A 16,851-nucleotide genomic window follows, 5' to 3' on the forward strand; every position below is an offset into this window, starting at 1 on the left:
ACCATGATCAAGTGGGATTTATCCCAGGAATACAAGGATGGTTCAATATATGCAAATTAATCGGTACAATACAACACATTAACAAAACGAAGAATAAAAACCATACGATCATCTCGATAGATGACCAACACTTCCTCCCAGTTAACAGGAGACATTCATCCTAACTGCACCAGTAGCAGCTTTGGCCTCATTCTGGGCTCCCCGCCCCAGAACTGCCCCTGGGCAGACACTGCACCTTACAACACCTCCTTGTGTGTGTTAGTCACTCAGTCGTGTCTGACTCTTTGTGACCCCACAAACTGTAGCCCGCCAGGCTTCTCTGTCCATGGGATTCTCCAGGCAAGAACACTGGAATGGATTGACAGTCCCTTCTCCCCAGGATCTTCCCAACCCAGGGATCAAACCATGGGTTCCTGCATTGCAGGCAGATTCTTTACCACTTGAGCTATAGGGAAGTCCCCATCACCTCCTTCTTAGGTTCCAAATCACTCAACACAACGCTAATCCTGAAACAGGCCCCTCCAGACACGCTTAGGCTGAAAACACCTCCTGTTCCATGAGCAGTCTCCCAGAAGCTGGTAGGTAGTTAATTTAGCCTAATTTATTGACTAGAAGTATTTGCCGGACATTAGCAGGCTAGATTTTTCCTTTCTAAAATTCATGACAGCTTTTACTCTTAAAACTGCAGCGCAGGGAGAGGCTGAATGCAGCACACAGGGCAGTTCCACAACACACCTACCACACCCAGCCCAGAGACCCAGGCAGACAAGTGGTACCAAAGCCAGGAACATGCTACTGACAACACTAGTTCCAGCAGAAGCATAAGATGATCAAAAAACCCTCTCTTACAAAATTCTACTTTAAGTGAATTTTACAGGATGAACATGACTTTCAAGTGGCCTGACCTATGAAAGTGGCAGGAACTCTGCCATCTCAGGAGCTTAAACCTGCAAGGGTCTGATGCAGACCCTGGTTTCCCTTCAGCCCAGCTCTCCAACCTCCTCGGCTGGGTGGCCCACTCAGACGTCCCTCTCTGGGATGACCTCTCTCTGCTCTCATGTGTTCTTTATCTCAGGCTTGGATATGTGACCTGTTGTCACGCAAGAATCTCTACAGCGTTAGCAGGACAGTGACTGTCCCATGCAGCGCCTTTGTCTAGTGAGAAAACAGTCCCCCCTCTTAAGGACAACTCCAGGGTCACAGGCTGTGTGGGTACTGCCATTCACAAATTTGAAAACTCAGCCCAGAAAGGGGACCCAGAAGCTCTCTCTCATAACACTAGAAGAGCCTTGCATTGCTTTGGGACAAAGCACTGGCTGTTGTCCTAATGTACCCTGAGCCAGGAAGGCTTCCTGACTCCCAGGCTTTGAAATCCAATCCTGGGCTCAGAGGCCTCTAGGCTCATCTTTTCTTCCCTCTCCCTCCAAGTGTGTTTGCTGCCTTCACCTCCCATTTGGTCTCTTAGTCACATCATGCTCTGTGCACAGTTTGTTTTGGTGTCCACATGACTTCTCTCTCCCACCAGATTGCAAACTGCATGAAGGACAAGATGGCAGTGGCTACCATGGAGCAAAGATGGTACTGTCATTTCAACAAGAAATTGGTAGTGAGATGTCACACTGCACTTACCAGGCTGGATGCTGTGACTTCGCTGCAAGAGACTCCCTTAGGGCTGATCAGGAAGTGGTCCTGCTCCTTGCTGACTCTCAGCTGGAGGAAAGACATGTGTTCCCAGTGGTGAGGAGGGAGAGGGGCCATTTCCAATGATATAGTGCTTGAATCCCCTCTACCCCTGAATCCACTGCATATATATCTCCCCCCACCCCAAGAACGCTTACTTCCTCCTGACCTCTGAGAGATGAAGAAGACTCAGCCTTTATTTGGAGCTGGTGAAATGGAGCTATATGGTCAAGGGTAGCCCTAGAAATAGGATCCAGGAATTCCTGGCTCCCATCCAGAGAAGTGCCCACCGGGCAGGTTGTCTATTTCAGGTAGCCACAGTGGCTAGAAACCTTGGAAGAGCTCACAGCCAGCAGTGTCACAGCCATGCCAAGAGTCAGGAGTCTCCCTCTGGATTTGGTGGGGGCCACAGGCAGAGCCCCACCTAGCCCCAGATGCTGTCCTCACCGTCACGTAAGTGTCGCTCAGCTGGGCCCAGCCGTACAGGTCCAGGAGGCGGTAGACACTGCTGATCTTGCACCGCATGAGCCGCTCCCCCTTGGCCAGGTTCAAGGAGTCGGCTGTGTGGAGGTCATTGATGGGCGTCATCATGGAGAAGTCTGAAGGGGGACAGGGCAGCTTTCAGGTCACAAGCTCACATCTGCACTCTCCTGCCTTGCCCCCACCCTCTCCAAATTCTCCTGGGCGCTACATCCATACATGAGACTCCTGTGGGCAAGGAATTCAACATCCTTTAACCCTGACTCCAGAGGAGAAAACCCTCCATAGAATCGATAGTTCTGCCCAATAAAGTCCTCTGCTTCTTTAGGGAAGAAAGGCATTGCTTTGGGTCAAAACCCATGGCCAGACTCAAGGCGACAAATGAAAGGTTCTCAGCTCAAGCTGACTATAAACCCTAGAGATGGACATTGAATAAAAGCAAAAATAAATTTCTGAGTGGAAATATGGGTACATTTTATCAGTTAGTTTTAATGAAGAAGTTACTAAGCATTATCCTATTGTTTTAACTAACTTTTTCTCTGATTTGGAAAAGGGCAAACAGAAAGCCAAGTCAACCAGGAGGTAAATTCCTCAACTTTTTCTGACAAGTCATAAACCTCCAGAAGTCAGTGTGGCTGTGGTGGGCTGAAGGGCTGGAGGCTGAGGGTATACCACTTCTGACCCCCTCCGGATATACAGTCGCTTGGTTATTTATGGCTCTTTCTGGGAATTTGGTAATATGGAAATGAACCTAGAGAGTTTGATAGTCTTCTACTCAGGACACCCAAAAGGTCTAGTCTGTCCCATGAACCATGCTGACCACTGCCTGCATGCCTCGGGAAGCCAGAAGAGGGCATCTGAGCCCCAGCTCTCCATTTAATCAGTGTCTAGGAAACAATAAAAGAATCATTAGGAAAGGGTTCTGGCTTAAAATGATGTCTGGCTGGGAGCCTCCTGATTCTGCCTTCCCCAGCATCCCACTAAAACCTTTAATGGATGAAAATGCTCTTTGGAAGCTTCCACCATCACTACAAACCTCACTGCCACACCACATGATGTACGTCCTGTATCAGGTTTGCCATTAGTTGAAATGATAAGGTCTGTGAATATGAAGGTGGACTGGGAGCATAAAGCAAGCAGAGCAAGCCTCAAACACCCCATGTCAGGAAGATGCCCCCAAAGGGCTTGTGCCCACCAGCGGTGGTATACCTCTAGGGCATGGGTCCAGTACAGGAAGTTGACAGGGATATAAGTGGTCCAAAGACCTGGCTGAACTGGCAAGAAAAACAGCAACAAAATCTCAAAATTAAGGATTTCTATTTCAAGCTGAATAGTCGAGGATCCTTGCCGCCTTTCTAGTTCCCCAGACAAGTATTTGCCCCTGGCAGCAAGAAGGGAGGCACATCAAAAGCATAAGGCCCCCAAGCAAAGCTGGAGATAGGGGGAGGCTGTTGTTGGGAGAGTTCTTTGAAGCCTTCTTTTAGAAATAACTGTGGAGTCCCCAGAGATGATCAGGAGGCCAGAAGAGGTCTGAAAACACTCGCTATCATGTCCTCTGTGTCCTGTATCCCCTAAGAGTCCCCCTCCCCAACCCTGTGGAGCTTCCCATGAGGACTACCCACCCACAGGCCCAGAAGAGACCAGAGGGCTCCACAGGAGTCCCCAGTCCTCTGTCCTCAGGGTCTTCTTGGAAAGGATGCTTATTCTGATCAGCCTCACCAAGTGAAGCTCTAACTGGGCCATTATTTCAAAGTACCTAGGAAAACACAGAGATGAAAATCCACCAAACCCCCAGAAAGCTACCTACACACTCTACAGGAGGACAAAAAAAACTCAAGGAAACAAACAAAATCCTAAGGCGAATGGAGCTGGACAAAGAACAACCTCTCTGGGCCTGGACTCATGACACCTGGAATTTTCCTTCTCCACATTCCCTGACTCAGTTACCCTGGCATGCACCCACAATATTTTCAGGCATCCCACTGTTTTCCTGGCAGATGCTGATCAGTAAAGCAATGGAAATGCTGGTCAGCCCTATTTCTCTTTCAAGAGGAAGAGTGTAAGATCAGAGACATGAAAATGATGAGCAAGAATTTGATAGAAGTGGGACAAAGACCAGAAGCCCTGGCATCTAAGTATATAGGTAGTCAGTATTGATATAATAGAAGAAAAAATTTTGAGTTGAAAAAAAGACATAAGTGTGTGTGTGTAAACTATAAGGACTTACTGCATTCCATTAAAAGAAAATAACCCACAATTAAATGCTTTCTGACAACATTTCTGAAATATGAGGGTAAGGGGGAAATTCCACAAGCATCTAGGAAAAAAAAAGGTTACCAACAAGGGAACGAATAATAGACTGTTTTAGATTTTTCTGTTATAGCAACAGATGCCAAAAGACAGTACTATAGGAGATTTATAAAAACAAACACTAAAATAAAGTGACACAAAGCAGGTAAAAATAAAGAGAGCATCAAAAGTAGCCCAGCCAACTATAAATAAAAAATAAACAGAGGTCATAATATGATCAAAGTAGAAGCCAAGGAAAATAATACTCTTTTGGACAAAAAGAGCCATTTTGTAGGTCATTTTATATGGAGTAAAAGCATAATCCATAATGGAGCTAGAGCTATAAAAACATTTATGCTTTGAAAAGCATTTTATCAAGATATACAAAGCAAAAGCTGTCATAAATACAGAGAAATGAACAGAAATCAAATACAGTGGGAGACAACACAACATTAATTTTTTATAAAATCAAAAATGATAAATGAAGATATAAATTAATACTATGCCTCAGGGATAGAGTCTACATCCATGTATCATTTAAATATGATATTATTAGGCCACAAAAAAAAATTTCATAAATCCCCAGCACAGACAATAAGTAGGCTACATTTTCTAAACATAATGCAATAAAACTAGACATTATCAATAAACCTTTAAAAGAATACAAATTCTACCACTAGCAAATGAGAAAGCACACTCCCAGAGGGTGCTTATTTTATTTTGGAATATAAATAAAGCCAAAACAGCAACTGCAAGCTACCTAGAAATTAACAATAAAGAAAATTCTACATGTCAAAATTTATGGGACAAGATCAAATTTATACTCAGAGAAAAAAATTCATAGCCTTAAATGTCTTTATTATTGTATTAAATATGAAAATAAATCAAATCCATTTTATTCTATTGTAGAAAAATATAAAGACTAAAATAAACCAAAGAAAAGTTATGGAAAAGAATTGATGACTATAAAAACAAAATCAGTGAATCAGAATACAAGGAAATTAGGAAAACCAATATGTAAATCCAAGAACTGGCTTATGTGAGAAGATCTATGAATACCCCAGAAAGTTTAAAAGATAAAAATAATATTGTAAATCACACTAGTAATTTTTAAAGCCATGTGAAATGAATTATTTTATATAAATATGACCAAAATTTACTCAAGAAGCAGCAAAACAAAATTTTAAAGAACTTTAGATGAAACAGAAAAAAAAGATGTTATCCAAGTATTTCAGATCTGGATAGCTTCACAAGTGAATAGTAAGTCTTCAAAGAGCAGAGACTTCCTACCTAATTTTTTTTGCTCCATTAGGGCAAAGAAGTGGAGAAGGAAATGGCAACCGACTCCAGTATTCTTGTCTGGAGAATCCCATGGACAGGGGAGCCTGGCAGGCTGCAGTCCATGGGATCACAAAGCCTCGGACACGACTGAGTGAATGAGCAGCAGCAGGGCAAAGAAGAGGGTGAGGATCACCCTGATTGACCTTAGGAAATTATAGCCGTAGTACCCGAACTAGACAAAGGCTGCCCCCAAAGTTAACTGCTTTTCATCATGTGTAACTATGGATGTAAAAATTAATAAAATTCCAGCAAATCAAATCCAGAACAGTACTTTTTAAAGACTGCATCAAAATCACAAATGATTTATTTCAGGAATGAAAAAGTTCAATATTCAGAAATGTTAATATAATTCACCCACATCAAGGAAAGAAACATCAATAAATACCAAAAATGCATTTTATAAAATTCAATATCCACTTCTGAGAAAAACCCATACTGAACTAGAATACAAAGATACTTCCTCAACATGATAAAGAATAATTATCTCAAACTCTTGTGGTAAAAGAATTACCATTAAAGTTAGAAACAAGACAAAGATGATTACTCTCTGATCTATTATTAAACATTGTTCTGAGAGTTTTAATGGATGCAATGAGAAAACTGGAAAAATAAACCAAAGGGTAAAATGTTGAAGAATGCAAAATGACTTTGTGATCTCTTTCTATATACAAAACCCAAAAGAATTCATTGAGAAGATATAGAATTTAAGAGCTCAATAAGGGGTTAGTCTATATATATATATTTATATATTTCTCTCTCTATATATAGTCTATATATATATATATATAAAACTCCAATGATATACAATATATATATAACTCCAATGATATATATAAATGTATATAATATGTATAAACATAATATACATAAATACACACACATTTATATATATAACTCCAGTGACTTTCCTAGGTGACAGCTATAACCAGAAAAAGATCTGAATGGAGAATCACTTAAAATGACAAATTACATAAAATTTCCAGAATAAATTTAACAAGAAATTAGTAAGTGTCAATGTATGTCAAAAACCACCACATATTGTAATTATCCTCCAGTTAAAATAAATAAATTAATTTTTAAAAAAGGAATTAGCAAGCACTACATAAAACCAGGAAAGGAGTATGTCAAGGCTGTATATTGTCACCCTGCTTATTTAACTTATATACAGAGTACATCATGAGAAAGGCTGGACTGGATGAAACACAAGCTGGAATCAACATTGCCAGGAGAAATATCAATAGACTCAGATATGCAGATGACACCACCCTTATGGCAGAAAGTGAAGAACTAAAGAACCTCTTGATGAAAGTGAAAGAGGAGAGTGAAAAAGTTGGCTTAAAGCTCAACACTCAGAAAACTAAGATCATGGCATCCGGTCCCATTACTTCATGGCAAATAGATGGGGCAACAATGGAAACAGTGACGGACTTTATTTTTGGGGGCTCCAAAATCACTGCAGATGGTGACTGCAGCCATGAAATTAAAAGACGCTTGCTCCTTGGAAGAAAACCTATGACCAACCTAGACAGCATATTAAAAAACAGAGACATTACTTTGCCAACAAAGGTCCATCTAGTCAAAGCTATGGTTTTTCCAGTAGTCATGTATGGATCTGAGAGTTGGACTATAAAGAAAGCTGAGTGCTGAAGAATTGATGGTTTTGAACTGTGGTGTTGGAGAAGACTCTTGAGAGTCCCTTGGACAGCAAGGAGATCCAACCAGTTCATCCTAAAGGAAATCAGTCCTGAATATTCACTGGAAGGACTGATGATGAAGATGAAGTTCCAATACTTTGGCCACCTGATGCGAAGAACCGACTCATTTGAAAAGACCCTGATGCTGGGAAAGATTAAAGGCGGGAGGAGAAGGGGACAACAGAGGATGAGATGGTTGGATGGCATCACCTACTCGATGGACATGAGTTCAAGTAAGCTCTGAGAGTTGGTGATGGACAGGGAAGCCTGGCGTGCTTCAGTCCAAGGGGTCGCAAAGAGTCGGACACAACTGAACGACTGAACTGAACTGAACACAAAAGTAGCTACTATCTTTTCTGACAGGCATTAAAGAATTAAATAATAGAAGACATCATTTCTGAAAAGATTTAAAATTCATTCATGCAGATATTTTGTAAGTACCTGTTACATGCCAGCTACTTTTCTAAGTTCAGGATATTACTCTAACAGTGAACGAAACACACAAATATCCTTTCCCCAATGGAGCTTACATTCTAATATAAAATTGAACATTTATCAAGTCTCCACCAGATTAATCTATTCATTTAATGCAACCCCATTCAAAATCCCAGAAGGAATTTTTTTGAGGTGAATGAAAAGACTTGACAAAATACTTCTAAAGTTATTTTAAAGAATCAACTTGTATGATGGCTGAGAAAAACTGCAAATGAATAATTAAAAGTATTTTACTGGATGATAAAACATAGGGAAGGTGTTTCTAAGCATACAATCAAAAGCAGACAACACAAAAGAAAATAGGAACAGATTCAACTCCATGGAAATTATTCTACAACACAAAAATATCATGAAAAAATTAAAAAGCAAAGGAGGAGACACTGGAAAAAATCTGCAGTGTATTTGATAGGGAGTAGAGAAATAGCCTTAATTTATGAAGATTTTTAAATCTGTAAAAAAAGAATATGCGTGCTCAGTTGTGTCCAACTCTTTGCCACCTCATGAACTATAGTCCATTAGACTCCTCTGTCTACAGGATAGTCCAGGAAGGAATATTGGAGTGGGTTGCCATTTCCTCCTCCAGGGTATCTTCCCAATCCAGGGATCGAACCCTCATCTGCTATGTCTCCTGTATTGCAGGCAGATTCTTTACTGCTGAGTCACCAGAAAAGCCCAAGAAAAGAATGTGCAAGTAAAAAATTGGTAAAGGGTATGACAGGCAATTTACTATTGATCTGTAGTCTGTTACCATATTTCACTCTGATGATATGATAGGTGATAAATAGTACTTTGTGTTTTAGTGCGCTTTTATTTGATTACTAATAAGATTGAAAATTTTCATATACATATTGGGCATATTGGGTTTTCTTTTTGTCATGCCCACTATGTATACAAAAATATTCAATCTCATTAGTAATCAAATAAATGCACACTAAAACACAAAGTACTATTTATCACCTATCATATCATCAGGATGAAACATGGTAACAGACTACAGATCAGGGTGGAGGAAATGGGCACTCTTGCATTTCTCGTAGCAATGTAAATTCGTTCCATCTTTCTCCAGGGTAATTTGGCATTATGCATGACAATCTTTAAAACATGCATATAATTCAATCTAGCAATTCTACTTCTAGCAATTTATCTTAAGAAAATAGTCATGGATTTAATCACAGATTTATTGACAAGAATGTTTTTTTGAATTGTCATTCATAATAGCAAAAAGTTGGGAATGACCTAAAAGTCCAAAAATGGGAAACTGATTAAAATAAACTATGGCATATTCAACCATGCATAGAATAGTATACATCTACCAAAAAGTATGTTACATAACGATACTTCTTATGTGAAAAATTAGTCAAGATATGCTAAGGCTATAAATTTGTGTGTATAATGTGATTGCATTTTTTGCACAGTCTCCATGTATTAAGAAAAAAAGGCTGGAAGGACACACACCAAAATACTGATAATAAGAATTTCTTGGTTGTAAGGACACAGTTCATTTTTAATTCCCTTTCTTGATTATTTTCCTAATTTTCAACCATAATTCTGTATTTATTTTATTGAGGGAAGTATTTTCCAATGTTTTTTTCTTAAAGATTGTGGACAGAGTTTCACAGCCAAGGAAGATGGGTTTGTACCTAGCCTTGGCTGCTCTTGGCCCTTGTCTATGGAGTCAGGTTGGCCTGTCCAGTGGGGCGTGGAGACACCAGCTCCAAAGGCCTCCTTGTGTCCCCTCCCAACTCCATCTCCAAAGCAGTGACTCCAGGGGACTGAGGAAAGAGCCACCTGAGAGCTGGATGCTAGGAGGACACTAGGATTTTCTTAGGTTCTGTACCCAAAGCTAGAGCGACAGGGAGCCGATTTTCACTCTCCACTGTCCACTCCTGGGCCTCGGGCAGAGGCCACGTAAGGGATCGTGGGTTGCAAAGCTCTTCCCTTCATGCTAACCCCCTTATGAGGGGTGGGGGTGGTGGGGTCATACCTAGGCTGCCCTGCCTTTCCACAGTGACACTGGGTTATACTACCCCCTCCCCCAGCAGAACCAGGACCAAGTTCTCTCTTCAGTCTCCACCACCCTCTGCCCTCCTAGATCTGGGCATCAGGTGTCCTTCTCCGTGGGCCTTCACATCACAGCAGCATTAGAAGCAGAGCCAGGTACTTCTTTCCCTGCTGCCCAGATCCCCCAGGTCTGCTAAGGCAGCTGTACCACTCACTTTGTAGCCTGGCAACCGAGCTGCTTATTACTGTGCCTTCCCCCCACACACACCCAGTTTCTTCCACCTCTGCTCCTGGCAGTTCCCCAGTCCCCCACATACTCATGGAAGATGTTGGGAAGACTGCGTGGGAGGTGCTGGCCATGAAGTCCGCGATCTGCCGCAGGGCCCAGATGTTGGAGGAGTTGTTCCCCTTCTTCATCTGCTCCTGGATGAGGCCTTCCAGCTCCTCCCTGAAAGACTGAAGCAGGCCCCCGAGGCGTCCTCCCAGTGTGTCTCAAGCAGGAGGGATACTCATGGCTCCTCTTTCAAGTGCCCACCCGTGGCCCCTGGGTCAGCCAGATCAGAGCCACATATCTGGGACCTCAGGAGCCTCCCCAAACTGCTGTGTGGGGAGCAACAAGGAGATGCTGGGAATAGATTCTATTCCCTTTGCCCTGGGGGCAATACTCCAGAATCCAGGTCCTTCTGATGTCTTAGTGATAGCCTAGACCCCTCGCCTCATCAGACATAGCAGGACTTCCCTTTAGTAATTAAAAGACATTGTAAAAAGCAGAATTGAAAGAAAAAGTATGTCATCTTTCCTGTCCATTAGTCAGGCTGATGGCTCTTCTGGGCCTTAGTTTCCTTATGAGGGGTGGGGGTGGTGGGTCCTATACAGGAGTTGATGACCTCAGAGGTCACTTCTGATGTCCTGCTACTCTAAGCCTGGCTTTTCAGACCATCAGGCCATGGATAGGGCATGCCAGCCCATCAGGTGACACTCAGGAGGAAATAGGGAGCTACTTAGGTGTTGCTGCTAAGTCGCTTCAGTCGTGTCCGACTCTGTGCGACCCCATAGACAGCAGCCCACCAGGCTCCACCGTCCCTGGGATTCTCCAGGCAAGAATACTGGTGTGAGTTGCCATTTCCTTCTCCAATGCACGAAAGTGAAAAGTGAAAGTGAAGTCGCTCAGTCGTGTCTGACTCTTCGCGACCCCATGGGCTGCAGCCTACCAGGCTCCTCCATCCATGGGATTTTCTAGGCAAGAGTACTGGAGTGGGGTGCCATTGCCTTCTCCTACTTAGGTGTTGAGGAATCTACAAAAAGGACAGAAGCGGCATGACTGCCTCTTGGCCCCGTCTCCTGCCTGAGAATAGTCCCATCCTTCAGGTTCCCAAACTTGGGTTAGTACTAACTCTGCCTCCGCTCCTACCACACAATGGCCACCCCTTCTGGTCTCACATAGGGTTTCTGTCATCCCAGTGCATTCTACTCCAGACCCCCCGGCTCACTGTCACCTGTCACCAAGACCTGGGGCCCATCCTCCTTAGCATTCACTGTGTGCTCTCAGCCGGGTCACACACAGCCCACTGCACGCCCTGGCTCTCCAATACCTTGGTAGGGATTGGGGCAGAGCCCATCCTGGCCGGTACCTGGAGATGCCACTTCACCCTGGGCTTACCAACACTTAGGATCATGTACTGTTTCCCGAGGACCGCCCAGCTCTACTCCCTGAGAGACCTATTGCGTCTGTCCACACTGCTCTTGCTCTGGCTTGGAGGGCCTGCATCACGGTCCTGCTTCACTGGTCGGGTAGACCCACCCTCCATCCTTCTCAACACACCACCTGAGGAAGAGCACTGTGTCCATGCCAGGCAGGTGCCAACTGACCTCAAGGCTCTGGCCAGGACTGGGTGACCCGGACTTGCCCCTCTGCTGTCTACTCCCCGCCTCCTGAGGCTTTCCGGCCCACTTCACTCCTGCCTTGGTGTGTCAAAGACTTATTTACCAGGACAGAGTTCTTTGCGGTGTGCAGAAAAAGGAGCCCCAGACCTCCCATGAGGCGCCTCTCGCTGGCCCCTGGTTTAGGGGAATTGTTAAGAGCTTTTGGTGAAGAGGGAGAGGAAGACTGGAAAGGGAGGCTCAGAAGGGGCATGCTTCTCCGATCCACCTTCCCCAACCAGGGAGTCAAACACAAGCCATAAACTGCACATAAGCCAGGTTTTGCCATCCGCCAGCGACTAGGGAGAGACTCAAATACCCACGCAGCCGGAGCATCTTGCTCAGAGCTGAAAACTGCACGGTCTCTGAGCAAGCGGAAGAGGAGCAATCTCTCTCTCTCTCGGGTTCACAGGGCGCATCAGCGGCCTCCGCTCCCCTCCCCCGCCCGCGGGGGTCAGACCCCCCTCACCGGGCTCTGCAGGATCATGGTGACGCGCTTCTTCTGCTCCATCAGGTTGAAATCCTGCCGCAGGTCGGCCGCGCGGTTGCGAAGGCGCAGGTACTCGGGGTCGTCCTCAGAGAAGCGGTCGAAGTACTGCTGCCCCTGCGCGGGCGGCGGGGAGGCGGCCTCGGGGACGGTCTCTTCACTCATCGTCCTGGTGGGTTTGCAGTCCACTCCTGGACCCCTGCCGAGAAGAAAAGAGGGTGCTCCCAGTCAGGGTGCACGCTTCCTAGGCCGGAGGGCTTGGATTGGGGGTGGGGAGTGAGATGAGGCTATTCCTGGGAGAGTGTGAGCTGAGAGGCGGGTTGGAAGGCAGGGCGCCGCGGCTGCCGGCCTGTAGGGGGCGCTGATGCATCGTCCGACTAAGTGAAGGTCTGTCTGTCCCTGGCTCCGACTCCCCAGCCCTTCCCTGCCTGGCTTCGGCGGCCGCACTCGGGTTTAGGTAGACCGGTCCCCCAGTGCGAGCGCGACCTGCAAAGCTTTGGGGGCATTTTGTGATGCTTATCCACACAGTATAAAGCTATTCACTGCGAGTTCGTACTTGATCTAAAATGTAAACCTTCTAAGAAGCCTCCTAAAAAACGTGCGGTGGAAAATCCGCGCAACTGAAAAGAGAACGGGGAACTTCTAACAGGCTGAGCAGTGCTTTTTTTCCCCACAGCTTGGACTTTGCTCCTGCCTCGGGAAAAGAATTATTGGTGAATCTGTTTCTGCAAAACGTGTCTCATTGGAGAATCATTTCTTATTATGAACTGAAAAGAGGTGTGCAGTTTTTATTAGTGGAAAATGAGTTTTTCTAAACCCTAGTAAATGAATATTCAGAAACAGTGAAACAATGAATACTGGTTGAAGGGCACCAGATGCCGGGCTGCCCAGAGGCCTGCGAATCTAGACCAGGAGTGAGAACTAGGGCCATCCTTGGAAGGTTGGGCTGGGGATGAGTCACTTATTTTTTTCCACTCCAGCAGGCTTTTAAAAATGCCTGAATGGTGAGTGAATGAATGTCCTTATGGCCATATTGGAGTTCTGCAGAAGAAGCAGGCTGCTACTCAGCCTTGGCTTCCCAGCTGTGGGACTGTGGCCACCAGTCTCCCTTTGTGTCAGCGCTGCTAGGCCCTCAAGTCTGGGTTATTATGCTCCTTCAACGTCCAGAGGGCGTGGGGGCTTACAGAGCTTCAGCCTTCTCCCAGGTGGCTGAGCCCCTTCTCAGCAAAAGAAGGCAAGTGCCTTGACTGAACAATAACTAGTTTTTGAAGGCAAATAGGAAGATATCAACAAAAGAGCTTCGCTGAGATCAAGGTACCTGGCTTTCATCCTTAATCTGCCCCTCCCTCACTTTGCCTCTGGGGGCTCCCTTCCAGAAGGAGATGGAGCTGCCATTGTTCTCTCAAAGCAGCTCCTGGCCTCTGCAGACCTGATCTGCTCTGCCCTCTAGGCTCATCCTGTTAGCCCAAGCCTTAGCCTTCATTCCAGTCAGCAGCTCATTATGGAACAGGCCTTGTTGACAACCAGATAGCATATTCTTGTTGTCTATGTGAAGTCTGTGACTTCTTCTTCCATCTTCTGTCAGCACTTTACCCTCTGCCTTACAGTTCTTCCGAGCAGGGTAGGCAGGGGCACACTAGGCAAGAGAAGTGGGAGTCCATGCCATCAGCCCAGAACACTCGGGTGATTGACTGATACTATTGTTATTTGCATTCTTGTTCACTGGGGACAGCAAATAGCAAGTCCGAGGGAAGACACGTGGACAAGGTCCTTCGAGGGTCAGCTGAAGCTCCGAACCCTTGGGTTTCTCAAGCTTGGGTGCACATTGGAATCACCTGGAGAACTTTGAAAAATACCAATATCAGAGATTTTAATATTGCTAATCTTGGGTATGATCTGGATATCAAGATTTTTTTTAAGTTCTCTGGGTGATTCTAGTGGGCAGCCATGGTTGAAATACCACAGATAAATGTTTGCGGTTGTGGCGTATAACAGAAGGCATTCATTCCAGAGCTTCCCTGGTGGCTCAGCTGGTAAAGAATCCGCCTGCAATGTGGGAGACCTGAGTTTGATCCCTGGGTTAGGAAGATTCCCTGGAGAAGGGAACAACTATCCACTCCAGTATTCTGGCCTGGAGAATTCCATGGACTGTATAGTCCATGGGGTTGCAGAGTCAGACACAACTGAGAGACTTTCAAAAAAAAAATTCATTCCAGGAGCTTACCATTTCTAGCAAGCATGCCAAGATGGCACAAAGCCTCTAACGCTAGTGTTATGCACCACTTCCCATGGCTGTCCAGGCCCCTTCTTGCCACTCTAACCACCATCTACCACCATACTCTTGACCTGGACAGCAAGAGTGGTTCAAATGCCACCACAACCCACTTTTGCAAGTCTACAAAGCCATGACCTCTGGCCTTCATTCTGTCATTAATTAGTCAGCTCCTTGTGAAAGCCCTCAACATATCTCCCCCAGTTAGCACCATCCTTACCAGCCCTGTCAATGAGATGGAGGAGGGAAGAAGGAGTGCCTGGGAGTGGCAGCCAAAAACAAACATTCTCTAAAGAGACATTTTGAAACGTATTTGGCAGGTTGCTAGAATATTTGAGGTTGTACTTAGTGACATTTAAAGTCAGATTCTTCATCTCAGTAAAGAGTGATTGAGTCTGTCAGGGACATTTCTGGCTGAATTAGCTCTAGACTAGAAGCCTGCAGTGTTGCCCCAGTTCTGACATTCCCTTGTTCATGGACTCAGGTAAGTAATTTCCCTCTTTGGATATCATTTTGTCCATCCTTAAATGGGGGAACGAACAGAATGGACCTTGGGGCCCCATCCAGCTCTGACACTTTATGGCGAGAAACAGACTCATATAGAAAAAGGCAGAAGGATGGAGGATCTAGGTTTCCTGGAGCAAAAGACCTTCTACCCACATCTCCCCAGTGCCTCTTCCTCAAGCCAAATGCCAAAAGAGAAACATCTGCAAAGAACACACATGACCCACTGATGACTGCCTTGTGGTTTCAAGTCAATCCCATGCACGTGGGTTGAGTTAAGAATACTTCACCCGCTTCATGCTCCCAGCAAGCCTCATCTCTGGAACTTGGGAAGTAAGAAGAGAGCGCAAGGTCAAACATCATGGGAATGCATCAGAGCCATGCAGACTTGGGGTCACCACCCAGATTCTTCTGGGCAAACACTGCAGCAGACCAAAATTCTTCCAGAGGCATTGCCCCCACATACACACACCTATCCATTTTCATTCTCTTTGGCACCTTCACAGCCCCAAATCTTTGATGTTATTTTTAAAATAGCAACAGACATTCCCTCAATGGGTATACTGGATGTGGGCATGAAGATCCCTGTGTTCCCTGTAACACCAAGTCACCCCAGCTCCAGATGTATCTGAACTGTCAGCTTCTCTGGGACTGGCACCACCTGGTATTGAATCTTCCTGGCCTAAATCCTTCTCATCCAGGCAGGAAAAGGCTGGTCCTCTCCCTTCCTTTTGGAGTATCTGGATTTTCTGGGAATCGATCTGTGAAATCTCTGAAGCAGCTCTCTCCCACAAAGCATGAGGAATGAAGACAATCAGGACCTGATGGACAGGAACCCCTAGGCCGGCCTTCACTTGTTAGAGCCCAGTCCCATAGGGCTGCTCCAGGGGTGCTCCAATGGACAGGGTAGGAAATGGAACCCTGGCTCCCTTACCATGACAGCAGGAGCCAGAGGCATCCTTTTGTGCTCCTTCCTTCCCTTCCCAAAATGTTGGGAGGTGATCAAAGCTGTGAGCAGCAGAACTTAGTAGTTAAAAGCAGGACTCTGGAACCAGACCATTAGTTCAAATCTCAGCTATGCGCTTTTTTAGCTGTGTGATCTTGGGAAAGTTACCTAACCTCTCTGTGCCTCAGTTCCCCATCTATTAAACAGAGATTGCAACTATTTAACTCCTCCTTAGGTTGTCATGAGGACTGGGTGAGTTAATGTATGCGAAGTAGTTCAAACAGTGCCTGGTGCAGAGCAAGTGCTGTTAGTGCTTATTATGTGTCATTTAGGGGCTAGAATCATCATAGCATGAGGATCTTGAGTAATGAGAGCCTTATGATTCAATTGTAAACAGGTGCATGCCATATAACTGTAATTATATGTTTTAGTCCCCAAACTAATTCAATCTCAAGCTACATTAACAAAAAGAAAAACCAGAAAAAGACTGATGAGAATGCTTTTTACTCTGACCAGATAGTGAGAACATGTCACCCTGGAGAGCACAATAAAAGGATGTAAGCAGGGTGCTGAAGATCACAGAAGGCTGGCGCTTACAGGGCCAGGAGTGGCATTGTAAAGAGTATGTGGGGCCTCTGGCTCCAGTTCCTGGCAACTGGGATGTCTAAAATGTCCAAAAGGCATTAGGAGTGTTTTGTTGGTCATAATGAGCCCCTTTCACCAAGCCGGAGCTTTTATGCAA

At 45.0% G+C, this 16,851-nt stretch overlaps 1 protein-coding gene across 1 annotated transcript in view; it reads right to left on the reverse strand.

Moving 5' to 3' along the window:
• ADD2 (adducin 2) overlaps positions 1 to 16,851 on the reverse strand; it is a 121,908-nt gene that overhangs the window by 39,500 nt on the left and 65,557 nt on the right. The window contains exons 3-6 of the mRNA XM_081588276.1: positions 12,370 to 12,586; positions 10,298 to 10,436; positions 2,128 to 2,279; positions 1,630 to 1,710 (exon numbers count right to left, since the gene is read on the reverse strand). Of these exons, the coding sequence (XP_081444402.1) occupies positions 1,630 to 1,710; positions 2,128 to 2,279; positions 10,298 to 10,436; positions 12,370 to 12,552 (555 nt within the window). The 5' untranslated portion in view covers positions 12,553 to 12,586. The remainder of the gene's footprint in view (positions 1 to 1,629; positions 1,711 to 2,127; positions 2,280 to 10,297; positions 10,437 to 12,369; positions 12,587 to 16,851) is intronic.

The sequence above is a fragment of the Giraffa tippelskirchi genome, chromosome 4, assembly GCF_054371585.1.
Source record: "Giraffa tippelskirchi isolate mGirTip1 chromosome 4, T2T-mGirTip1v1.2.pri, whole genome shotgun sequence".
NCBI classification, from domain to species: Eukaryota; Metazoa; Chordata; class Mammalia; order Artiodactyla; family Giraffidae; genus Giraffa; species Giraffa tippelskirchi.